The 26874-nt window shown below is 42.5% G+C and overlaps 1 protein-coding gene across 1 annotated transcript; it reads left to right on the top strand.

The window, feature by feature from the left end:
* The first annotated feature begins 764 nt into the window (after positions 1-764).
* SLC18B1 (solute carrier family 18 member B1) lies at positions 765-24400 on the top strand. Its single transcript, XM_006270534.4, has 14 exons — positions 765-965; positions 4057-4196; positions 5977-6072; positions 8472-8545; positions 9322-9469; positions 13429-13585; positions 14787-14923; positions 17217-17318; positions 18624-18715; positions 18919-19014; positions 19839-19913; positions 23320-23413; positions 23512-23561; positions 23826-24400. The coding sequence occupies exons 1-14, from the start codon at positions 938-940 to the stop codon at positions 23911-23913; spliced, it is 1377 nt and encodes a 458-aa protein (XP_006270596.1). The 5' UTR covers positions 765-937; the 3' UTR covers positions 23914-24400.
* Positions 24401-26874: the final 2474 nt, after the last annotated feature.

Raw genomic sequence — 26874 nt, 5'->3', positions numbered from 1 at the left:
TAGCTAAAGAAATGCACATTGAAATAGACTAGCAGGCATTAAAGCACATGTGTTGATGCATCCAAAGAGACTAGGTATATTGGAGGATTCGACCAAAAGAAATGTCATGCCTTGTTGGCAGACGCAGAGGTGCCAACGGGCCAGAATCCCCTCATTCAATACACTGAGGAGAGCTGGCAACAGGGAGTGCAGGGAGAGGGGGATGGAGGAACTCACAAATCAAAGAGACCAAAAAACACCCCCAAACCCCTGAAGGGAAAAAAAAAAAGAAATCCTCATGATATTGAGGGGGGTCTCTCCCGTGCTTGGAACCCACCAGGCATGGGTGACTGGTGCCTCCTGAGACTGGGGGGGCACAGTGTGTGGGTGGCAGGGTGGTGTGCAGCGACCGCCTGCAGAAGCCAGCAATGACAGTGGTGGTGGCCACCAATCCTATCACCCCCCCAACCAGTTGCCTGTGCCCCCAAGCTGCCAACAAGGCAGGTGCCGTCAGCACTGTGTGGCTCGCTGAAGACTAACAGAGCCAGGCAGCCTAGCCAGCGCCTCGACTGCAGCCATGTAGTTTGATTACCGCCACTGCCAGGACGGTAAGGCCCAGCAGGTCTCTGCCAGGCTCTAAAACTGGACTGGAGAAAAGGAAACAAACTGAAGGGGGGGGAAGAAGCCCCATCTCTGCTCCCCCTCGAGTGAAGGAGCGGGGCACGTGACAGCGCAGCGCCTCGCAGGCCGGGAAGGGGGGGAGCGCGGGCTGGCAGCCAGCCCTCGGGGGCAGAGGGGCCCCGCACAGCCCCGGGAGCGGCCGGCAGGAGCAGAGCATGCTCCCTGCAGCGCTGGGAGCCGCTCCCGGACTCCGCCTCCGCGGCACGGAGCGAGGATAAGAAGCGGCCGAGCGACGCCCGGGCTCCCTCCAGAGAGGCGGCGAGCGGGGCCCGCGGGGATGGGCAGCCGCGAGGCGGTGCCCCCAGGTGGGAGCGGGGGGAGGCGGCTGGTGGCGGCGGGCTCCCCCTCGCGCTCTCCGCTGCCTCTTGGGCAACTCGCTGCCTCTTGGGCAATATCCTGCGTCCTTGGCTCGCTGCTCCCAGCCCCGCCGCCCCAATGCTGCGCTGCGCTGCGGTCCCCTTGCTGCCCGCCTCCCTGCGCTGTCTCCGCTCCCGGCCTTCCCGCGCTGGCTTCTTGCTGGGCTGTAGGGCAAGGGGGGGGGGGTATATGCCAGGGTCGGGGGCGAGCAGCTCCTTGCAGGCTGAAACCCCTCAAGGCAAAAGACATGGTGGTCCATGGTTTTTCTTTCTGTAAAAGAATCAATTTTTAAAGTTTGTTAGGACTCTTTCGTACATTTCATGGGTGACTGGGGCCTCTCCAGTCTGGGGGGGGCACCCCCCAGCAGCCAGTCCGCCACCGGGGGCAGGGCTCCCCCAGCAACCAGCTGGTGGCCAGTTTCAGGGCACTGGCACTCTCCGTGCCCCCCTACCAGCTGGCGCGCTTGCTGTCTGGTGGCACCAGCGCTCTCGGGAGGGGCATGTGCCCCCCTGTGCCCTCCCTATGCCTTGCCTGTGGTACTCTCTCAGTAGTGGCAGATGACTGAAGGAGGAGCAGCGGTCTTGCATTGCAGCATGGAAAGGTTTGGGTTAGATATTAGGAAAGAATTTTCTCACTAGGAGGGTAGAAAAGCACTGGAACAGGTTGCCTAGACAGGTTGTGAACTCTCCATCCTTGGAGGTTTTTGAGCCCGGGATAGACAGAGGTTTGGCTGGGATGATCTAGTTGGGCATGGTCCTGCTTTGAGCAGGGATCTGGACTCACTAGATCGGTGCTTCTCAACCTTTTGCACCTTACATCCCACCAACCATTTTCTCAGAAACCCCTGGTCCCACCATGACAAAAACAAAACCCCACAAAATTTGCACTGCTTGAAATGTCTGTTGATTCATCTAGTTGAATCAATAAATATCTATTTGAATCATTTATTTGAATCTGTTGATTCATCTATTTGAATATCTGATCTATTTTTCAATCGAGCAATGAATTGAAGTCCCGCCTACACAACCTTCGAGTCCCACCAGTGGAACATGTCCCACTGGTTGAGAAACACTGCACTAGATGACCTGCTGATGTCCCTTTCAACCCTCATTTTCTATGATTCTGTGGTCGTAGGGTGCTGTGCCCAGCTGGCTTTGTTCTTTGTGTGAAAGCTACACTGAAGTTGTACAGAAGGGGGTTGCTGGTCTGCTAAAGAGTGTAAAGGGATGGATTTGAGTGGCTTTTGTGACTCCCTGAAAACCTGACTTGTCAGACACAGCCTAAAAGACCCTCTTCCCAGTCTGGGGTGAGGCTGCCCTTGTTGAGCAGGGACTGTAATTCACCTTGAAGGAAGGGAAACACTGTATTTTCATGGCTTTATTGATTTTTCTGGTATGAAGTTGTCTCTAGAAGGAGAAATTTCAAGGCTGCTTTGGGAAGTCAAGGAGGTCCATAATTCTTTAAGTTGTAGCAGCAGTCTAGCCTTTTGCTTTGAAACAGCAGTTCTCAACCTTTTTTGTACCAGGACCCATTAGTAAACATTGATGGTCAGTTCCAATGTGCCCCTCACTCCTGATCCTCTGCCCCCTGCCCTTAGGTCCCAATCCCCCCAGTGTGTGGGGCAAGGGGTGGCTGTGTGGGGTATGGGGAGCCCCAAGCAGCCCCTTGCAGGCTGCAACTCTGCCAACCTGCAAGGGAAGAGCCACGGTCCCGTTCCCCCCCCCCCTTTTTTTTTTTTCTCTTGTAAAGGAGAATCCGTTTTTAAAGTTAGTTTGAACCCTTTCATACATTCTTGCAACCTACTTTTGGATCATGATCCACGGGTTGAGAAACACTGCTCTAGGAATCCAGAGGTTGAGCAAAAAGCAACAGTGAAGTTAAAAGCAATGCATTTATTTATTTATTTATTGATATGGAATGCAGCAACCCAATGACAGAAGCTATATACAACCTATAAAGAAATAAGACTAAAGCAGCATTTTTTGATTTGATATCCTTTGCAAGGCATCATCAATAGCTTGGCGCAGGTCTTCAATGCAACCAGGATGTAGGTGATGCATGGGGGGGGAATGGGGGAGGCACATGCCTCCCCTGAGATTGGCCCTCGCTGGTGGGTGCCCCCCCAAGAAGCGCCAGCAGCACTTCCAGTTTTGCCACTGGTGCTTCCAGGCTGGGCGATTGGCTGCTGGTGCCCCCCTAGAGTCAGGAGGCACTAATTCTCCATGAACCAGTACATACTGAAAACACTGTTTGAGGAGCAGACGGGCTGATGATCTCTACCTGTTCTTTGAATGTATGTTTGTGAACTGATTGTGGTGGAAAACATCAAAGTGTGTGTAAGGGATGAGGAGCTTTCTGTTACAGCTTGTTTAACAAAATGTAACGGGGGGGGGGGAAATACACGCAGGTGTGTGTACGTGTGTACATGTTGAGGGAATAAGAATTTCCCACATAAATACTACAGGGTCATAGTCCATTACCCAATGTCCAAATTCTAACACATGTGTGTGTAAAATATATATTACACAGATGCATATATAGTATATCTGCGCACACGTTACAAATGTTTGGATGTTGGCTAATGGTCTGTGATCCTGTTTAACAAGTATTTATGTGGAAAATTCTTATTCCTCCAAATAAGCCTGTTAATCTCAATGGGGTTTCATGAGTGAATAATGTTCAAGGGTGATTTTTTTGGAAGATGCTCTGTGTATAGAAAGCTATGGGCTCCTGTAGAGCCCTAGTGAAGCCAAAGGGCTTCTGTGGATGCAATTTGGAGGATTGAAGCTGGCCTTAATGTGTAAAATTGTATAATTGACATCAAGAGAATCATAGCTTTAGAACTCTAAATGGCAGAACTGTAAAGTAACTTTATCTTTTAAATCCTTGGATTATTAATTTCAAGGTCACAGTGGGTAATGTTTTTTTTTTATGTGTTTTGCATGGTTGTATGCTTTTTTGCTTCTCCATGCTTCCCATACGCATCTTGCAAATTTTACCTGTGTTTATGATCTTCTAATGCAAACATTTTATTTTAAGAGAATGGGGGGCCGGAAGTGCTCAGCAAAGAGTCCGGCAGGCTTACCAGAGAGCAGCTATTCACAATTATAGCAACAGCGTCTATTAACTTCAGTTCAATGATATGCTATTCAATCCTGGGACCCTTTTTTCCAAGAGAGGTAAATGAGTATTCAACTTGGCAAGCTGTACAATTATTTGCATTTGATGTAGCTTTTAAATTCTTAAGAAAAGAAGACTAACTACATTTGTGTTGCAGCATCACCAGTGCAATGTGAGCTGTGCCAGATGGTACATCTACATGTACATTAAGGCACTTTTTAAGCTGCATTAAGATGTATTAAATTTAGTATCTCCAATGTGAGAGTGTCTATACATGAGTAAGGCATAGGCACCCCTCCTCCCACACAGTTCTGGAGCACATATGTAAAAGGCCTGAGTTACTAAAGAAATGAGCATTTGGCTACCTTAACGTGCAGAAATGAATGTGCCTGGTTTTTAAATAACACTTAATGTGTGGTAGCCTATTTTACTGCATGCTAGCATAATCACATTTTTTTTTTTTACGTGACACTTTAACGCACAGTAAAATAGGTTACTGAACGTTAAAGTGCATGTGTAGACATGCCCACAGTGTACAAATGCATGGTGAAAAAGGATACCTGGCCCAAACAGCATGCTGCCTCTAAAGGTAAAGCTGAGAAATTGGTGGGAGGGGAATGGTAATGGAAAAATAGACAGGCCAAAAGCATTTTGCTGGAGGTTACATAGCAGGTTTTGCAGACCTGGTCCAAGTACAGACCGTACATTTTTACTGTTATCAATTATCAGAAATCAGTCTATACCCATAATAGAAGTTTGAAACACACAGACTGTTTTAAAAATGGCAGAACCTGGTCTAAGATTTGCCCCCCACACCAAAAGGCAAATATGTATTCTGGTCACTACCAATCTAAACTACACTGCTTAGAGAAAACCATGGAACTTGGATCAGTTCTGTCTTGGACATTTTGAATGTCTGTACCTAGCCCTGGGGATAACATTGGAGTTCTGTTCTGGTGTGTTCCCTTCTCGATAATAGTTTTTCCCTCTCTTTGCTCATCTGTCAGCTTTCATGTGATGTTCAGATGGCACAGAATTCTTGTTGCTACTGCTGCTGCAGAGTAAATCTCTTAATGTCTGCTAGCCAACTCACTGCTATATGGGGTAAAGAGAGCTAAGGATTTTCTCCCTAAATGTTGGCAGCATGTTGTTCCCATCCAGATGCCTTGTGCTTCAAAAATGGTTCCCAAATGTTGTAGAGACACTAGGATGTATAAGCCAGCATTTCCTATCTCTGTCAGCACTGGATCTGCCCTGGATTTCTTTCCTGTACCCTCTGTGCATGCTTATTAGTGCAACTCCCATGGGAAAGAAAAGCATATTCTCTTTTTCCAGATAACTTCTGTGGGGCCACTTTATCTTCTTTTTGCCCAATACACATTTTCATACCTGTGGCAGAATGCACTTTATGATATCTTGGGATATGGAGACAAGGGATTGATACTGTGAAGACAGAAGACTTTATTGTGCTGCTGCCTTGCAGAAGGGGTAGTGAGATCAGGTGACATCTATATGCTTGCCATCTGTATACATATTTACTGAATGAGTTCTGCCATCTGTAAAGTCTTGCCTCCTGACAAACTAGGGGTAGGAGGGGCACAAGAGGGTGTGGGGGGGACAACACAGTGGTTTAGAACTGCCACTGTTACTGTTATTTCTGTGTGCTTCCTTACTGTTACTTTTTTCTTTAAGAAATTTCTTTGTGATCTGTTCAATGTAAAGAAGAATGAAAATGATGTAGAAGTGATTTAACTTAGTAGTAATGTTTTGCTTTGTGAGCAGCACTTTTGTTGTTGTCCTTTGTTCTAATTCTGGCTGTCGCAATATTTCCTTTTACAGGCATTGAAGAAGGGTGCCAGTAACACAGTTGTTGGACTGATTTTTGGATGCTTTGCTTTATTCAATTTCTTGACTTCTTTAATATTAGGAAAGTATGTAAGTATATTTAAAGTGTTTTAGTTCTGTCTTTATAGAATAGTTCCTAACAAACTTGCAAAGAGCTCAAACTGACAAAAACCCATTTCTGTGATAAAAAAAAAAAAAAGATAGCTGTTCAGTGGCTTGGAAAGTTGACATAGGCTTTCTGATGTATTCTCTCTGTCCTCTAGCAATTATGGCCAGGGAGCCTCTTCCTGTAATTTTCATTGTTCATATTGGCATCAACGGTTCAGACAGAAACGGGGAGGAAGCCCAGCACTGTGATGACCATCAGCAGTTGCCCCTCAGACTGCAGTAAACTGTCTTAATAAAAAGCATTGTTATCTGGCTGAACAACCAGCCAAAGAGGGTTAAAAATGAAGGTCTGAATGCTAGGATTTTTTGAGGAGGGGGTTGTTTATTTGCTTTGTTATGGCTTTAAAAAAACAAAACAAGGTTCTTGCAGGCTGACCTCCAAGGAAAGGAAGGAGTCAAAAACACAAGCAGAGTAGACTCCAGAAATGCTGTGATCAAAGCTGTCCTCTTGCTATAGGACTACCAAAACAACAGGCAAATCATACTTGAGTTCTTGTGAAACACTTCCACAATCCTTTCAAAACTCTCCCATCTCCTTAAGCTTTCTTTATTTACAGTTACTAGATTTTGTATAGCCAGTGTGATTGGTGTTAGAATTGTAATGTTTCAAGGCAACCCCTCCCCCTGCCCCAAACTGTTGACGAGTCCTTACCTTTAAAAAGAAAAAAAGGCTTTTACCTCAAATTTTTAATTGGGTGCACAGACCACCTCAGGGCCCCCACCCTGCTGGGTTTTTTTAAACTACTGTGTTATTTTTTTGAAGGAGAGCAATGTTAAACCTGTAGGCTGCCCATACATGTGCTGGTCTGTGTTCTAATTAGAATGCTCTAGTGTGGCCTCCCCATCATCTGTATAAGCCCCAGCATGCTTAAAAATGGCTGCTGGGGTGCTTTATCAATATTTCATAGAATGAAGTTTAGCTAAAGCTTCCTGCAGCCATTTTTAAACCCACGGGGGCTTAATATATTTGATGGTGAGGTGTTTTAATTACTGTGATTCTCTGGGAACCATTCTAATTAAAACACCCCCTCCACCCCTGAGCATGTGTATAGGCAGCTGTAATGCCTAACTCCAACAGGAAAGCTTCTTTATATAAAAAAGGTATTTAGAACAAACCAATGATCTTTGGAGGAAGAAGACATTTTTGCCACTTCTGTCTTCTACAGTGGGTTTGCCTTGCTTCACTTGGTACTTATTAATTGTACCTGCTTACTTTCTGCCCACACCTGTTGGCATCTTCATATTTTTTCTAAGCCAGGAGATTGCATCACAGCCAGCTTTGTTTGGACACAGTTTTTGGGCATTTGATAATAGCTGCAAGTGTTTTCCTCCTTTTCCTAGGTATAAATTGTCTGTTGGGGTTGCGTTATAGCTGAGAATTGCTCTGGTGAGAAAGGCACAATTCAGTGTTAATAAGAGAGATGTGGATAGTCCATAGCAGAATTCTGGCTTCAGTAAAATTTGCTGCAGTATCAGGGCCATTTCTCAAAAACAAACAAACAAACAAAAAGGAATGTGTGTTTGCATTGAGAGGATTCAGAATGGAATTTGAAGCCCACTAGGGTTGTTTGCCAGACTTAGCCCTGGGCCATGCCTAACACCATCCATTTTCCAGTTGGTAGGCTATGTTATGAATGCAGATTGTGCTATCTTGGCAGTCTAGCAGTACTGAGAAATGGGAGAAAGGAAGTGCATTAATTTGCGCATGTCCTACTACCCACTGCTTTACAGCTTTCTACTTCAAAGGCAGTAGTTAGTTATTTTTTAAGCCGGCTTCTAGGAGAAGCTCTTTTCTGTCCCCTTGTCACCTCTGGATAACAACTTGGCACAGAGCCTGCATTTACTGTTATCTGGGGCTTTTGCAGTTTGTGGTATCTGCTCAGTTGTTTTAGATTAGACTTCTTAATCAGTAGTTTGCTAGATATCTGATGAAGGGGGAAGCTGGTTAAAATAGCTGTTCATCAAGTTTATTACCACCAAGATACCTTGCCATTGGCAAGCCTGTATGTGCAGGGGTGTGTCACTCTTATATCACCTTTAGAAATGCATGCAGCACTGTGACAGTTGAAAGCACCAGGGAGTTGCCATGGTGAAAACTAGGCTAAATCACATAGCCATTTAGTAAGAAGCAAAGGTTTCTTAGGGTGCTATTCTTGTTGGACCATTTAGATTTTTCTTAGATGTGCTAGTGAGCCAGTTACTGACAGTCACATTCTCCAGTTTGTAATTTTTTCATGCATTTTCTCAACTACATCAATGACTTTTCAAACTTTATTGAAGAGGCAATAAGTACATGTAACTAATTGTTTTTTCAATTTCAGCTTGTACAGATTGGAGCAAAATTCATGTTTGTGACTGGGATGTTTATGTCAGGGTGTGTTACTATTCTATTTGGGTGAGTCATTTTTTTTCCTTTGTCTCTTCCATCTAGCATGAACATTCTCGTGTATTTGACTTGCATGAAAAAATAGATCTGGTTTAAAACAAAACTAAGAGCTGGAAAATCTTAAGAAGTATTTTTAATCTTGAGTGGGTAACTTAACTTCCCTGTGCCTTTGTTTTTTTGTGGCTTTGAAGAAAATGTTCCTAGTTTTGTGGGGTTAAAAAGGTCACTTCATTCTTGGAAGGAAGGTAATATAAATGCAAGTAAATGTCATATTTGTTGGAGAAAAAAATACCTGGTTATGTATGGTAGTAAAAATTACAGCTTGCCAGCCTTACCAAATAGGAAGGCTTTTTGGGAAAAGTCCATTGCAAATGAGAAGATTTGCCTGACAGCTGTATGGCCTATTACATTTTGCCTGCAAGCCACCTCTTAAAAAAGGGTCCTAGTTCATATTATGCATGTTTAAAGCAGTCAAATTGAGTCAGTTTCGTGACAATGATGTTTGGCAATACTAAAAGGAGCGACAGAAGAAAGTCCTGGAATTTTTTCATACGGAGGAAAGAAGGATATCCTTCTTCACATACCCATTCTCTTTTTGGTGGTGGCAAGGAGGAAAAAGCAAGCAAGAACACTTGAGAGAGGTTGAGTGACTTGCCTAGACTGAAGCAATAAAAGGCCTATAACTCTCTCTGATTCACTTGTAATTGTGTGCTACAGCCACTAGACCATGCTGCCACAGATATTGAAGAGTCATGTTTTAAGGATTCTTTTGTTTACTCTTTCAGCATGCTGGACAAAGTGCCTGATGGACCAGTATTCATTGGTTTGTGTTTTTTGGTTAGAGCAGTGGACGCAATAGGTTTTGCTGCAGCAATGACGGCATCATTTTCTATCCTTGCAAATGCTTTTCCTAATAACATAGCTACGGTACTGGTATGTACAAAACTGGACATCATAGCAAATTATATCAAATAATCAGAGCAATGTGTAATCATACTTGCAGTCAGTATAAGCAGGATGGATAAAAACCTATTTTGTTACTGTTTTATTTATATAAATAGCAATTTTAACAAACCTGTTTTGAAATTGTTACCCCAATGTAAGTAGAGGCTTTAACAGAATCTATTGAAATAATTTTTAAAAAATTCAAGCACTGAGTGCTTACTGCTAAACTTTTAAAGCAAGTTGGACTAGTGAATTGATGGAAATCACTGGCTAATCCCTAGAATCAGAGTATATTCTAGTGCCAAGCTTCTACAGGGATATCCTCTTCAAGTGCAGAGAGAACATTTTTAATTTCTGTTAATTCAGTCAGTTCAGTTTCACTACTGATAAAATAAATAAATAAATAAATAAATAAATGGACAGGGGTTGGAAAGACAAAACGACTCTTCTTCCTCCTCAATCTATAAATAAAAATCAGATGCAAGGGGATGAGATCTACTACTTCTGAAATCTTGAAAGAGATGGTAACCAAAGACAACTAGCTCACTTTACTCATTAGAGTTGTATTTTGCTAAATTAGTTTAACATTTAAAATATTTTGGGTTTTTTTTCTTATCCGTTACACACTTTTTTACTTATTTTAGTTAATTATGACCCTAAAACACTGCTTTAGGGCATTTAAAATTGAAAATGGAAGTATAATTTGCTACTTTGGGTAGCCAAGAGGAAACTATGTTCACAACAGTAATTATATAGATTAAAGCGCAAATGCAAAATAAAATTAAAAAATTAAATCAAGATTTTCTGCTTTTCACTTGGATTTAAACCAATCCACCCTGGTGTAAATTGTCTACAAGCTTATCTATCTTAAACAAAACAATATATATGAAGGACTAGTTATGAGACCAGTGCAATAAAAATCATGCAGGTCTGGGTGTAGAACAATAACGATGCAAGTTTGAACTAATTTAGTAACACAAGAATATTAGGAAGAGCCAGGAAAGCAAAAACTCTTAGGAGTTGTATAGATTAATCTGTTTTTCATATATAATATAATATGTTGCGCTAATGGCCTTCTTCAAACCTGAATAGAATATTATCGGAAAGAAACTGAAATAGTTTTTTTTTTAAGGCAACCACATGAATCTGTTGATAAAAACTGAAGTAAATGACTGGAGAAAATAGTTTGTCTTGTTTTCCATCTTGTACTTTAACTAGTAGGGAACTAAGCCTCCTCCTCCTCTTTTTGAGGGGGAGGAGGGGAGGGGTGGAATGGGGTAGGGATGTTTTCTTTAGACCACATGGGTTCTCATGGGACTGATACAGATTACCTATACTGTTGGTCAGTTGCAGCTGTAGAAGATACAAAGTATCTTGCTTTAAAAGCAAGCCAACATCAATGGGACAAGGGATGTCAAAGTGAATATGGCTAGAGACCTGGAGTAGGATTTCACCTTGCAGTCTGAATTCAATAGTAAACTAAAAAATGATTAGATTATTTATTTTTAGGAAAGCCAAATAAGCTTAATTTAAAAAAAAAAAGAAAAAAATCAAATTTCTATCTTAGAAAAAGAAAACTGATATCCCTCTATATTCTGATATAACACTGTACTCCTCACTTCTAAGCACACAAATACTGCCCTCATCTTAAAAACCAAAAAACCAAAAAACCCAACCAAAGAAAAAACCCAAATAACAAAACAAAAGCCCAACCTTGGAGTTAGCTCAAAAGAGACGAAGTGGAAACTTAGTGACCCAAGTCTCCACTTAAGTTGCCAATATAACTTTGGCAAAGGATACATTGTGGGTGGATCCAGGATTTCCTAAAGTGGGTGAGGCATATTGCCCCTTAGACTACAAGGGGATGGGAGTGAGGCTTCACTGGAGCCCCTAGGTCAGCAGGGGACAATCAGGAGGAAACAGCCACACACAGGTGGGGGAACTGCCTTAGCAAACACTGCTGCAGCTATCCCCAGCTGACCTTGGGGTATGGGGCGGGGCGGTGGCTGTTCCTATTGCTGCCCTACTCCAGCCAGGGTCTGTGGGGAGTTGCTGCATGGTGTATTGGGCTTAGCCAGGGACAGTGGTAGTTGCATACAGTTTTTTCCTTTCCACACCTGTCCCTCTGCCCCCATTATCCTTTGTTGGCCAGGACCAGGAGCTGGGAAGAGAAACTGCGCTGCTGCTGCTGCTGTCCCCAGCTGAGTTAAGCTCCTTTTATGGCTGCTTCCTGTAGCACAAGGCAGGAGTTGGTTAGGAGTGGCTTGGGGCTCCCCCTGTGCCTGTATCAGCCAGGGACAGCAGTTCCTCCTTCTACACCCTGCTCCCAGTCACTGGGGGATACTTGTGTGGGAGGGGCAGGCATGGAGCAGGTGGTGGAAGAAGGAACTTGCTCATTGTTGTTGCTGTAGCCTACCGAGCCTGGCACCCTGTGCAGCCACAACTCGCAACTAGAGTGGGAAAGGAGCACCCGGATCAGCCAGGGACAGCCATACTGGCTGGGGGGCATGTCTGCACCCTTCCCGCACTTCTGCCCTGCATCTGTCCTGATGTGTGTATTTTTTTTTAAAGCCAATATTGTTATGCTGGTAAAAATCCTAATTTAGAGGTTGTTTTATCATTAAAAGGTGCCTTTTTAATATTATCTAATATTTATTCTTTAATACAGTAATATATACATTTAAAATAGTTATTCTCCTTCCTATATAGGGATAGCTGTCCCAGTAGAGTACCTCTGCTTTCACTCTGCTAGTATAGCAATATCAATTACAGCTTCTTGTGTACATTGTATACATCATCTACAACTTGCAAATACATATTGTCTTATTTTCCTTGGTAGTATCTTTGTCTAAGAAATTGTGACTAACATATTGTAACCAGAGGAGACCAGGTCTATGTAGGTTACTATCATTTTGATCTTGTTCTGCTCCCATGGGAGTAACCATATTATTCTGTCTCTATAATTTAATGGGCCAAATGTATCTGTGTTGTAACTTAGACTTTCTGTATTTACTCAATTCTAAGATGAAGATTTTCTCTACAGTTAAGTCCCTCATCTTAGAGTTGCATACAGGGGTGGTGTGGGGCCTGGCAGCTGCTGCGGCTCTGGCTCCAGCCCTTTCTTGGGGACAGGAGGAGCAGAGGGGGAAAGAGGTCTGGAGGCTCCTCCTGTCCCCAAGTTAAGGGGTGGGGTGGCAGGGGGGTAGGCATAAGCAGAGGAGGTAAGCTGCCTGACCTCCCCATACCACCTGCACACTCACTGTTTGTTCCTCTGCAGCAGTGGGAGGGATGAATTAAAGATGACCCTCCCATAATTAGATTCTATATGTGGAAAATTATAACAAATGTATACATTTTCCATGTATAGAATCTAATCATTGGGGGGGGGGATCATCTTAAATTTACAGTAGTTGGATATGTGCAGGGGATGAGCTGAACAATTCTATAGAAACCTTTTGGGCAACTTGTAAGAGCTAGTTTGGCAAATCAGAGCATGCTTCATGCTTCTCTCTGAGATTCTGATGCCATTTTATTCAGAAAATTTGTATTCAGAAAATTTAGTTATTTCACTCTTGGCTCTCAAATAGATGTACTAGGTAAAGAGGATAGCACTGTGGGTGTGCGGTACTACAGGAACCAGGCCTGTTAGGCAGCGAAGTGGCTAAGACTGAAAGCAAGAACCACATTTGGGCTACAGTGCAAGCTAAGAGGCTCAAATAGCTTTTTTCAGAGAATGTTCGTGTTCCCTTTGCTTCCTGGCCTTTAAGTCTCTTGTTGCTAGCTGTGATTTTACTCCAGTGACTAAGAATCTGTTTTCCCTCTAACCATGCTAACCACATTGAATTACTCCTGTTAGAAATAGTTTTCCTCATCACTGTTGTGTCTGAATTCTTCAACAAACCACAAACTGACACTTGTTCTCCTTTTTCTTTCCCCACTCTTTTTAGGGGAGCCTTGAAATTTTTTCAGGGCTTGGACTGGTGCTTGGCCCACCTCTAGGGGGGTTTTTGTATCAGTCCTTTGGCTATGAAATCCCTTTCATAGTGCTAGGATGTGTAGTGCTGATCCTGGTGCCTCTGAACATGTACATCTTACCAAAATACGGTAGGCCTCTCTTCCTCCTTGGGTCAGCGATTCAAGCTTAAGACAGGAAATTAAAGACATTTTCTATCCCTACAGCCTGATCAAGTTAGTGGCAAAAATCCAGCTGACTTCAATAGAGCAGGATCAGGCACTTGTTTGATGTAACTGAAAATAATGGATGTAGGTGACTTGAAATGAATCTAACTTTTTGTGTCTTGTATGCAAACAGTAGTGCTCTTGTATGAAAATGCACTTTCTCAGCATCATGTGTCTTAGCTTTAGCGTGTGTAAATGATTGGTTGGCTTTGCTCAGTATCAGCAAGGCTACTCTGAAGCATGTTGTTGTTGTAATTAAGAAATATATACCGTAGATAGCACATGAGTAACAAAACCTGGAAAAATCAGACCTGCGTTAAGGGAATGAGAGGTTCTTGGGTGCTGCAATACATGAACAAGAATTTGCTGCATTTTGAGGCCCAGGACTTTAGAGTCTGTGAATCAGTTTCATTAGATCAAGTCTCAGATGGCCCAGTTTTATGATGAAATGTTGCTTGACAGTAGTTTTATGTAACAATAACAGTCTGGTATTGAAAAAAGGTAATCTCCACATTGCCAGGGCATGACACTAATGACGCTTTCATTATTGCATAATGGTGGGCGGTAAGTTAACTATGACTAAATGTTCTAAGGCTCTGTAGAAAGTTCCTGAACGGAAGTGCTTGCTTTTGTATCCTGCTTACTGTGGTTAGTAACACTTTGACAGTTTGTCTGTCTTCAGATGATGTCCATATTTTGAACACAGTACAGATTATGTTGTATTCAGCTTTGGGTTTCTGTGACCTGGAAGTTTACTGAACCAGTGATATTGTTGGTGCCTGTAAGCAGTAGTCACACTGAACATTGTCTCACTGAGCCCAGTGAAACTGCACACACGTTTAAGTGTTGCAATATTAGAGATTCAGGTAGGAAAAAGTAAGCCTGGACTTTTGTTAATATGTCCAGTTTCCCTGGCTGGCTGGAAACCCCTGATCTTGACATTCTATGCAGAAATGACCCTCAAAGATTTTTCTTTTTTTTGCCTCCATTTGTTTCTGAAATATCAACTTTTATCAGAGTGGGAGGGCAAGTTCATTAAATCTGGGAAGAAAGAAAATGGGTCATGAGTATCTCCAATAATTTGAACTACCAAAAAAATATTCTTTATTTTCTTCTCTTGAGACAGATTCAGCCCCTAGCAAGGACTCATTCTGGAAGCTTATTCTTCTGCCAAAAGTTGTACTTCTGTGTCTTGCTATATTTTCATTAAGTGGATGCTTGGGTTTTCTGGATCCCACAATGTCACTGTTTGTTTCGGAGAAGGTGAGTCATCTTAATGTGCAAGATGAAATTGATTAATGACTTGACAAACTTGAAGTATTTGATTTTATGATATTCAGATTAAATGTCCTAATATATTCACTGCTCCTACTGCATAATGGGGGTGTGCGAAGCGAGCCATATTCAGTTTGGATTTGGATTCGGCAGGATTCGGATGGGGGACAGTAGTTCAATTAATTGATTCGGATCACTGTCCCAATTTGATTTGGCTGAATCTGAATCTGAAGATTTGATTCTGATATGGAGAATCAGTGATTCGGCCATAGACAGAGCTTTAAATGTTTTTTCTACATACCTCAAAGTACCAGGCGTGGCTTAATGAATGCTGCAGTGATGGGACAGATGGAGCATCCCACAGGAGCGTGGGGGGGACCCCTGTGTGCTTGGTGGTGGCTCCCCCTGAGCCCTCCAGCTCAGTGATTGGCCACAGGGTGACCCCGGGTGCCTCCCCAGACCCAGGAGGCACCAGTCATGGGGGGGGGGGATCCCCCTCGTGCTCCACAGTGAACCCAGAAGTGGACTGGAAGTGCTTCTGGTCCACTTCCAGATCCACTGCCGAGCGCGCTGGGGACCCCCCTGCACTCCTGTAGGACGCTCCATCCCCCCACCATCTCAGCATTCACAAGTCATGCGAGGTACGTGGAAAAAACATATAAAGCTGTGTCTATAGCCAAATCATCGAATCTCTCCAAATCTAATCAGAGGCTTTCTATTTGGTTTGGAGAAATTAATGGGTCTCCTGATTTGATTCAGATGTAGAGATTCAGCCACCAAATCTGGCCGAATCTCCTCCAAATTGAATTAGCAACCAAACATGTTCACAGCCTTACTGTGTAAGTATTCACTTAGCTTCATACTATATGGGTAACTCACTATTTAGGGTTGTCCTATATTACTGACTTGACATCACAGGCAGCTGACACCTATGAATATAGGGTCCTAGGTTCCCTTAAATGTGCTTTTTCCAGTTTACTAAGCTTTCAGTTATGTGAGCAAATCAAACTAACTTTCACACAGCAAGCAATTGTTGTACTCATGTACTTTATCTATCAGACAAAAGGAGTAACTCCTGTATCTGTGATTTAATGAAACTGATGCTTTTTGGATCCATATTCATTTTTAGCAAGACGAATGGCTTAAGGTGTTGCAAAACAAACAACAAAATCCACGTGTTAACAGATTTTAACTTCCCTAACATACAGAAACATTTTTTTGTGTCTGAGGTGTTTGAAATTAAAGTCTGTGTTAGTGTGTTGGATACATATTGACTTGACAACTCAGTTTTTGTACTATTTAATGACAAATGCTAATATTTATGTCTGGAGAGAGAACTTCCAGGGCCAAAATTACAAAACTGCTTTTGGTGGAGAGGCTTCTGCTATTTGTTCCCCTTTGTTTCAGTAGCACAGTGGCCACACGCTCACCTAGCATGAAGGTGATCAGGTTCAATTTGTTCTTCTTCCTGAGGAATTTTGAACCTGCAATTTGCCTCCATACATAATTCCTTGACCACCATGCTATGGTATATTCTTGGTTGGTGTGTTGTCAGTCTCTCCCCCATTCAAGAAGAGTGGAATGAGATCAATAAATATTTAGTAGAGCTAGATTAAGAGGTTGCTTCCAGTAGTACCCCCACCATCAGGCTGAGCAGTGTCATTCTTGCTCTCATGCCCTCTGTCTGAATGAATGTATTCCATGCAAAATGGAATGCCTCAGAATACTTTGTAGAGTGCTGGTTAGGGCTGGAGATCTTATTCAAAATCTACTCTACCTGGTTTTTAAAATGGGGATTTTAATCCTGGATTGGAAAGGGTAAGATTTAGGGTCCCTGCTACCTGGAGGTCCCTTTCAGTTCCTCTCTTGAAAATGCGTGCCGTTTTAGAATCTAAAAGGAATATATCAAAAGCAAGCAATGCTGTAACATCTACTTGGTTGGAAGTGATGAACTTTTGTCATGTATCATTAACTAACAGCAAAACTGAATATCAGATATAATTCTGGCACCACTTAAATACCAGCCTCAGTAATAGAGATTTCACACATGTGAGAGTTAGAGCTGGCAGCGTAATGGGCCAGAGGCAAATCTTGAACTGTGTTTGTCTTTGGAGTGGTAGAAGCTGAAGGGGAGAATGTGGCTTGGAGCTGATATCACATTACTGGAAAACATAATTTGGGCAGAAGTAAACAAATGCTAGACTTACCACAGTGATTTCTGCCAGTTAAACTAAAATGTGGTTCTTGTGGAATACTTTAACACTCTATGATGTTTTTACAGTTCAAATTACCAGCTGGCTATGTGGGATTAGTGTTCCTTGGCTTGGCACTATCCTACTCCTTGTCTTCACCATTACTTGGGGTCTTAAGTGATAAAATGCCGGTGAGTGTCATTGTTTGTTGCTTGGATTTATACCACATACATAGTGCTTCACAGCTTGCAAGGTAGTCTTTGCCAGAAGTGCATATGCAGTACTTTCCTACTAAACAACTAGCCACCTAAATAGTAGTTCCCAAGGACAAAAGAACAGGCTTCATAAGCTCAAGATGTATATTGTCACCTCTGTGGCAGAAAGCAAGTCGTGAGAGTGAGAGCCTTGAATGTCATTTCGGTAAACCTCACCATTGCACGCAGGCTTTGGAGCCACATCATTTTGTTGGTAGAACACAGGCTTCCTGTATCAAGCTTAAGATGCCTTCAATTTCCTGGTATTCCACCTCAAAGGCTCCCAGCGAAACCCCCTGTCCAACAATACTTGATTGGGTAGAGGTCACTGGCACAGAAATTGATAGATTCAGCACTGGCAAAACATTTATGGAGTCCCAGTCTTTCCCCACAAACTACTTCTGTAATAAACTCTTTTGAGGGGGGGGAGGTGGCGGGAGGGGAGGTGGGATTGAGGTAGCAAATTCTAAAATCTCATCTGGTAACTATAACAACTGCAGCATCTTATACTTGAAAGAGGCAATATTGTGGTACCATAACTACAGCTAACTGGCATGTATTAAGCTTATAATGACCTTTACTGTATTGTGACAAGGAAAGAATATTCACTGTGTCCAGGAAAATTATTCTAAATCTAGCTTCTTTTGGGAGAGGAGCAGGAAAGTTTCTGCAAAAAGAAATATTTCCAACTAAGACCTAGCTCCAAAAAAAATTATTATAATGGCATGGTAGCCATCAGGGGCAATTTTACACATGCAAGCATTGCAGCGCTGGGCACTATGAAAAGCGCCTGGCACTGTGTCACTTGCAGTTGTGTAAGTGGTGAAACGTGAGTCAGCATACAGAAAAAGGGGGCAGTGAGCTTTTTGAACTAAAACATCTTCTATGTGTTTTAGTTCAAAAGCATGCTACTGCCATTTTCTGCGTGCTGGTGTGCATTTCACCATTTATACAATTGCAAGCGACATGGTGCCATGCATGTCAGCTCACATGCAGAGCTCGATTATTTGAGTCTGCTCCGATGTGCCAGATCTCCATCATGTCCAGGCATGAAAATGTATGTGTATAAATGCCTGTAGGTGATATACCTGCCTATCTCGCTTACTTTTTTTCAGTTGCCAGAGTGTATGTAGATGATAGATAGATAGATTTAATATAAATCTATTATTTATAATCTATATTTGCATACGAGGTAACTTAAATTTGCCATTTTTAAGCGTTTTTTGCTTTTTTTCCTCTCAGCACCTAAGGAAATGGCTAATGGTCTTTGGTGGCTTACTGACAGCCGTGTGCTATTTCCTGTTAGGACCTGCTCCTGTCTTGCACATTGAAAGGTACACTTTGCTTGCTTTGTTTCTCTGAATTACTCTTCTTACCATATTTTCTTGCATACAACATACAGATGGCTTTGTCAGGAAATAATAATAGATGACTATTTTGGGAGTCCTAAATAATTGAACTAGGACTTTTATCTGGGGGAAGAGGGAAAGTAAACAGTTTTAATTTACTAAATCACTTTTAAATGCTTATTTGACAGTCAACTCTGGATGTTTGTTCTTATGCTGGTTTTGATTGGCTTTTCGCTTGGGATGACTGGTATCCCACTATTCCCTGAAGTAATCAGCTGTGCATAGTAAGTATTCCCATCTCCCACACCTTTCACTGTTACTGTTATGGGGAAGCTCTGCAAATTTAACACTTCTCAAAGGGAATGGTTACCAGCTGTCTTATTTGGTAACACTTTCAGAAGTACACAAGTCACACTGTCAAATGTGTTTGTGTGGTGTTTTGAAATAAATTACTTGAATGCCAGGGGAGGCCCTGAATCTCAAAAGCAGTTCTAAAAATATAACCCATTTTTAAAGGAATTTGGTAACATCACTGAGTTCCATCTGACTCTCATAGCAAGGCGCAATACTTGTATGACTAGTTCATATCCATAAGAAGGATAATGGCCAACAAATACCATTGGCTCTCTAGGTAACAGTGCACCAATAATTCTACCAACAGGAATCAAGATTACATACAGTGCAGTCTCACATGCCAATATCATAGTAGACTGAGATCCTCCTGGTTCAGTATCCAGGCAAAGGGGCACAAAGGGCCCCCCTCACTTTTAAAGTCCATTTCACTGCCAGCCCATCTGTTTCTGCTGTCCTATGTGCCTCATCGCAAAGCTAGGTATGACATGGGTAATCAAATATCATACGGTCAAAGGAGGCAACACTATTGCTGAGAATATCACTTCTGAAGCCCTAGAGGTAGCGCTGCCTTATCTTCTTCTGGGAGATGGTGCAAGGAGCCTTATAGGCATGGCTCCAGGATGTGAAGGGGCTTCTGTCTGCTGTAATGGGTACCCTTGTATTTTCCTATTGGAATAATACACCTATACAATTCAGCATTTAAAAGGCAATTGATTGCACTTCCTGCAAATAACCTGTGTCTATCTTTCTGCAGTGAGAATGGATTTGAAGAAGGGTTAAGTTTGTTAGGACTGGTATCGGGGCTCTTCAGTGCAGTGTGGTCACTAGGGTAGGTATGCAGTTACTCTCTATATGCTAGTAGTGTTATGCTTTTTCCATCTTATAATACTATTGCTGGCCTTTAAATGGCGACTAAAGAAAAACACCTAAATCTTTCCCTCGGACACTTTGGTAACAAGACTTTGAACCAAAGACACCAAAGTGCTGCCAGTAGTCATGGTCTGACTTGAGTCATTTCTCAGTCAAGGGGATTCTGAATACCATATTTACCCAAATCCAAGATGACTTTTAAGTTTAAGGCACCCCCCCCCCCCATATTAGATTTTGTACATGAAAAATTCAGAGTTCCTTATTATTTTCCATATGTAAGGCACGTCTATGCATATCTCTTTTAAGCAAGTTTAGCCTAAAACCACCATTTTTAAGGCACATTAAGGGCATGTGTCTACACATGCACGCCCTTAATGCGCCTTAAAAATGGCAATTTAAGGCTACGTGAGCCTAAATTTGATACTTGCATCAAGCAGGTATCAAATTTAGGCACGAATAGCTAAGTCTCATTAGCGTGCATGTAGATGTGGTAATGCGCAGTAACACTGTGTGCGTCAATGGATATACACTGTGTTAATGTGCATTAGCACATCTGGACATGCACTAATTCAACGTAGCTATTTGTTCCTAAATTTAATGTGCCTTAATGCACAATAGCGGGTCCACATGTAGACATGCGCCTATATTGCCTTCATGTACCTTAAGCAAAGGTGCATTAAATTTAGGCACACATAACTACACGTGTAGACACATCCATAGAATCTCATTATTGGAGGGTTATCTTTAAATGCTATTTAATAGGTATATTTTGGGCAGCTTGGGAAGCCCAAACACAGAGTTCCTCACTGGGATGCAACCACCGAGTAACTAGAAGCTGGAGGAAAATGAGGTTACCACTGCCAGGGCCATGCCCAACCTGCATACATTTGTCCTGTTGTTAATACTAGGTTTGGGCAGCAGTTTCCAGAGTTATAGCCTACCCAATTCATCAGCAATGGCACCTCACAGGATGAAAGGACATGCGTGCAAACACTTCTCCCATAGTGACTGGGATGCTGACTGTTCTGGTCAGTGTGGGTCATAATAAACGAAGTACTGCATTGCCCCTGAGCAAACCACTACTGTTTCTAGATGCACATTTATAGTAGCATAGGGACATAGCCAAGTGCCGAGTGCATAGGCCTGTGGTGACTTCTGGTCACCACTGTAGTCACAATTGCAATCGCATGCCTGCTGGCAGCAGCCACTTTTTATTGGCACTACCGTTGCTGTTGTACTGCATCTTTAGGTGACATATGTTGAAGAGAGGACTTGACACCTTTAGGGCCACAAAGTGAAATCCATAGCAGTTACGGACAGACATGTCCATATAGTTCGTTGCTAAAAGCAACCTCATAACCCTTTTGCAAATATTTTCTAACTCCTGGATTTACTGTTGGTACTGTGCCATATGTAGTATCGGCCTCTTGAAGGCTCAGATCAGGTGTAGTACCTGCTGGCAAGACTCATGATAAGTATCACTCAGTGCCATCACCCTCCTTCCCACCCCAGACTCTCTTTCTCTTTCCACCTGATCTATCTTGTTTCTGTGGTACAGTCTGTCAGCACCTTGATTGGAGCCCCTCGGCCTCAATTTAATACAAGCAGGATGTTTTATGCCTCTCCAAGCTTTAACAGTGAAATAACACTGAGTTCTCTCTCTCTCTCTCTCTCTCTCTCTCTCTCTCTCTCTCTCTCTCTCTCTGTGTTTATCATGCATTTCTTGTTCTCACGCAGTAGGATGCTATTTGTAATACCTTGGTGTATTAGGAGCTCTGCCTATGCGCTAGCATTCTGCTGTGCACAGTGGTGTTCTAACACAGAACAAAAATGTAATACCTGTTTCCAATAGCTTATCATCAAGGTACAAGATATAGCAGATGAATATAAACAGACAGGGGAGTACAAAGAAACTGAGACAATATGTGTATGGTAGGCAATGGTTGCAACATACCAGTAGACTAACTGTTGTCTAGGGTGTGTGTCAGGGAGATAAAACAGTTGAGGCACTTGAAGGATAATAACGAAGTGTGAGGTGTAGTTTGAATGTTTGTGGGGCCACCATGGGGGAAAGCTCCTTTGCTCTATGGAAAAGTCTAGTAAATAGCTGCTGGTATGGGCTGATCAGAGGCAGGAGTTGACTTATGGTACCAAACAAATAATAATGGATAAGCATGAAGGGCATTCCTTATTTGCAAAGGGAATGAGGAAGCCAGTGAAGGGATACAAACAAAATGGTGATAGGGTAGATGTTAGGCTAGGAAAGTGGCTTTTGTGGCAGCTTTCTAAATGTCTTTGAGCAGGGAAAGACTATTTGTGAAGACCAAAGGCAAAATATGTTGCGTTAACTGAGATAATGAGAGTCTGGACAAGACTTGTCTAGACAGGAAAGGCTATACCTCACAGGCGTTCAAAAAATCTCTACGAGATTTTTGTAGTATGTCCTGTGATGGCAAGGGATGAGGTAGGAATCAAAGTTGATGCTGAAGTTAAGAGTACTAAGTGATGGCCAGGATGCTCTGGTTGTCCTTGGTGGTGTGTGTTTAGAAAAGGAGGAAGGGAGGAGGACGCTTAACTGTCAAAGAAGAGACACATCAGAGATATTGGTTGAGATTTAAGTTGAGGCAGAAGGAGTTCGGTATGGTGTAAAGGGGTAAATGGTGGCTGAATTGGGTTTCTAGATGAATTACCAGAACTAAAGAATAGGGTTTGAGAGTAGAGTTGTATGCAAACTTCACAAAAATGTAGGGTTAGAGATGAGGAGGCTCTTTCAAAAGAAATGTTGAAGGAATGATTAGGGGTGAACCAGGAAAGGGTAGGCTTTCAGAAGGCAAGGGAAGCCATGATTTCTAGAAAAGCATGGCCTACTATCAAAGGAAGCTGTCTTGTCAAGGGGATGAGGCACTGGGGATATCAGCAAGAGGAACTTTAGTAGACCATTATGGATGGAAGTCAGATTGGAGTAGATTCTAAGATGGTGACTGACATAAACCTAAGAACCAGCTCCTGTACTGAGGTCTTAGTGCAGGCCCTGACAGCTTCTAGAGTGCCAGTGAATTTGGTGGGACTCTACGGATGCAGAAATCCAGAAGATCCAACTCAAAGGTAAACCCTTATGTACAGTAACTCTCTCAATGAAACATGACATCATCTCTGTTTAGGTGTTGAGTTTCCAAGGGAAGAACCTCTATTTAAACACCTTTTGTGCTGATGCATCACTTCTGATGTCTGCCAGGGGATGTCTCGGCAGTAAACAAGCTAGATATCTGATAATCGTGTTTTAGCTATTGATGAAAAATAACTGCAGTGCTTTTAATATTATTTTTTATGAAGTATTCATATTTTTTTCCTTTTGATATGTTCAGGTCTTTTGTAGGACCAACACTTGGTGGATTCCTCAATGACAAGCTGGGTTTTGAATGGGCTGCAACCATACAGGGAGGATGGCCATTACTGAGTGTAAGTGATCAAGTATTTTTGCTGGTTTTCTCTGCTGTGAGTGTAGAAACATATTACATTAATTAAAGTTTTAATAACTGATGGCTGTTTTCTTAAAGGGACTAGGAATTGGAATATTCTATATTCTTGAGACTTCGCAAAGAAAGAGGTACTGTGAAACTCTTATTATTGTCTTCCATTTTTCAAATCAGGTTTTATTTTGTCCCATTAAGAAAAATCAGGATTTCAGTTGTGCTCTTTTTTCAAAACTAGCTTAGTTGTGAAATAATTTCAAATATTTCTTGTGGCACAGACCAAACTTTGTTGTGTATGTGGGTTATTTATTTATTTATTTTTTACCTTTTAAAGGAACCATTTTAACATGCTTCTATTTTTCTCTCCTTCCTTCTCTTCTTCCCTGCCCAATAAACAGGTCTAACCTGCAAAATCCTCCTGATACAAATGAAGAAAGAGCTCATCTGTTGGGCAGTGAAACACAGCCAGAAATATTATTGGACTAGCTCTTACATTTGTGGCTAACCTAATGCTGAGACCAAGTGGGCTTAACATGGTATCAAACAATTCTAGTGGTGCTAAGGTGCATCTTCGCATAATAAATAGTGATTTGGTTTATTTTTAGCTGCGATACAACTACACAACTGAAGAAGCAATCATTTGACATTAAACACCAAATGCCTTTCTCTTCAACAGTCCTTCTGTGGACTGCTTGAATTTATAAATAACTGAGAGAGGTCACCCTGTTCAACTCTTCTTTGCACTGTACGCTGAAGATATATTAGGCACCTTGTAAAAAGCATGTGTTTCACAATGTTAAATTTATACCTGCCATGGACTGTTTCTGGACCCTCTGTCACTCCAGTTTTACTACGTTTTATTATAATTTTTTTAAAGAAAAAACTTTCAAAACTTCTTAACTGAGGAACTAAAATGTTGAAATAGCAAAGCTGTAAACACAATGCTCTTTTAAATAAAATAACTAATTTCTAAGTTATTGAGTTTTCTTGAGCCAAACAAGATTACGTACTCCCATTGCTGCCAGTGCTTGAAATCTCCAGAGCCTTCCTAACAAATAGGGAGTGGTCAGCAGTGACCAATCTTGGATGATGGGAGGATGAAATGTAAATGTTATGTTCCTATTTAGCTTGGAAACTATGTATGGTAGTGGGGTTTTTTGTTTTGTTTTGTTTTAAATACCTGGGCTGAATTTCCCTCTTGATGGAGGGAGAGTTTGTAGAATTGGGGCCTAGGTGCTCTGCTATTATTTAAAAGTTGCACAGCTTATGCCTACATCTAGTCCTACCTTGCCTCTTGAGAGCAGCTGGAAGCTTTCAAATGATAAACAAACCAATATTTCAGATTTCAAATTGAGTAGACTTTTGATTTCACGCTAAATTGAGGGCATTCCAAACTTGAGAATAATGAGCATCAAACTGAAGGAGCTCTCACTGAGATCGCCCTGCCAGCAGCTGCCCCCTGGCTTTTTAATATCATAGGATTTCTTAATCACCCCAGCATAACTGTCGTATTGAACGGAAAAGTCTCAGGTGTTGTCAGGATTGGGCATAAACAGTCTTGAGGAATATGGGGTTAAACAAGTACTTGAGCCTCTGGGGAATAACCAAGGAGTCAGTGGCTGCATCTACATGTACACTTTACTGCGGAGCTAATTAGTCAACTCTACAGTAAAGTGTCACCATCTACATGTACTGGTATTAGGGCGCAATAAACAAATTCTGCTGTAAAATAGTACTATTGGGGACAGTATTATCTTACGGTAAGGAAATTTATTGTACTGAAACACACATGTAGACAGTGATTGGGCAGGAGCCAAACTCCTGGCTGCCGCTTAGCCACACAGTTCTGCACTTTCAACACTCTTGTACTCCAGCCAGCCCCTCTGCCACATGATGCCACCACCTGGAGCCTGGGGCTGGCCCTGTGAGCCTCACCCTGGCAGCTGTCCTAGGCATATGTGTAGATGTTGCACCCAGGAGCAGTGTACTCCAGCTTAGAGTGCTCCACAGTTATCGCTTCACCTTAACTGCATGTGTAGATGCACCCAGTGTTATGTTCCTAATGTGTAGTGATGTCCATGTTTGTGGTCTAGGCCAAGCTAGAGGTCAGGAACTGGGGAGTTCAGAACACACAGTAGGGTAAGTTGGGAGTGAGGTACTGGGATCCAAGGCCAGGGCAAGGCAGGAACAAGGCATCAGGGTCTAAGGTTGGAGCACCTGTGGAGTGTGAGGCACCAAGCAGCAAAAACCCAAATGAATAGCTTGCACTTATACTATCTGTAGCCTATCTTGCAGGCAATGAGCTTAACCTTTGCAGCTAGTGCCACTTTGAGACCAGGTGGTGCTGCTGATGGCCCAGATTTTCTTTTAACAGTGTTCTTTCTCACTATGGATGCCTTCCAAGGGCCCTTGGGCCTGGCTTTTATGGATGTGCCAGGTACACATCTCTAGGTAAGAGGAATGAACACATTCCACGTGTATCCCAGACCAGGCTACTGGGCCTTATCTCTCCTAGCCTATAAAGTTTTAAGTTTTACCCCTTCTTTGCCTAGAGGAACCACATGCTTATTGTGCCCCTGGACTGTGCTTCTCTCTGGGAAGGGGTTTGCTACATCTAGTTTTGTAATGAACACTTGAAATATGGGTAGACCTTCATGATATCTGGGAATCCAGAGATTAAGTCATGGAGTTGAGCTGTTTGGTAGTGTGGAAAGGAACCAGCTTAGTCAATGGATGGACCAGTGGGATATTCTCAGTCAACAGCAGGTTTGGTCCCTAGTGAGAATACAGAAGTGGCCTGGCAACCTTGGTCAACCTACTTCTTGTAAGCTTCCTTAGCAGCTTGCAGATACTCCTTCAGTTCTTGTGCTGTACTTGGAGGGGGGTGTGTGTGTGAGTGTGTGTGTGAGAGAGAGAGAGAGAGAGAGAGACCAAGTCCATAGCTGCTGGAACCAAAGACATGGCTGGGACATCTGAGGTCTGGGTGTACGTGAAGGTGGGAACTGTAGGCAATAAAGAAAGGGCTCTGTTTCCTGGTGGCATGAAGGGTTTCTTTATAGATAATTTCTGCTATGGGCAGGAGATATACCTAGTTGTCCTGATGGTGATTTGTAAAGCAGTACAGATACTGCTCCAGGGTTTGGATAACCCATTTAGTCTCCCTATTTGTCTGTGGGTGATGTGTAGAGTGGGTCAGGAACCACATGTTTAGAGCAATTCCTTCCAGAACTGAGAGAGAAATTGGGCACCTCTACCAGAAATTACCTCTGCTAGTAGGTCATGAATCCAAACAATCTAATTTAAAAAAACCCTAAAATCTACACTCTTTCCTGAACTCTTAGCATGTTCTAAATGGCAATTAAGTATGTCCTTTGGGTTAATGAATTGATTATTACAATAATAGTGGTGTGTCCCTTAGAGCAGGATAATTCAGCTATGAATCCTCAG

This window comes from Alligator mississippiensis, chromosome 1, assembly GCF_030867095.1.
Source record: "Alligator mississippiensis isolate rAllMis1 chromosome 1, rAllMis1, whole genome shotgun sequence".
NCBI classification, from domain to species: domain Eukaryota; kingdom Metazoa; phylum Chordata; order Crocodylia; family Alligatoridae; genus Alligator; species Alligator mississippiensis.
The sequence above is the reverse complement of the archived record's forward strand: the minus strand, read 5'-3'. Positions and strand labels throughout refer to the sequence as shown.

What these genes read in the sequence shown, in the direction of transcription:
- SLC18B1 (XM_006270534.4), top strand. Translation starts at nt 938, where the DNA reads ATGGGCAGCCGCGAGGCGGTGCCCCCAG. An exon ending in GACCCTTTTTTCCAAGAGAG is followed by an intron (nt 4,197 to 5,976) that starts GTAAATGAGTAT and finishes TTCCTTTTACAG; the next exon opens with GCATTGAAGAAGGGTGCCAG. An exon ending in CCTGTCTTGCACATTGAAAG is followed by an intron (nt 18,716 to 18,918) that starts GTACACTTTGCT and finishes CTTATTTGACAG; the next exon opens with TCAACTCTGGATGTTTGTTC.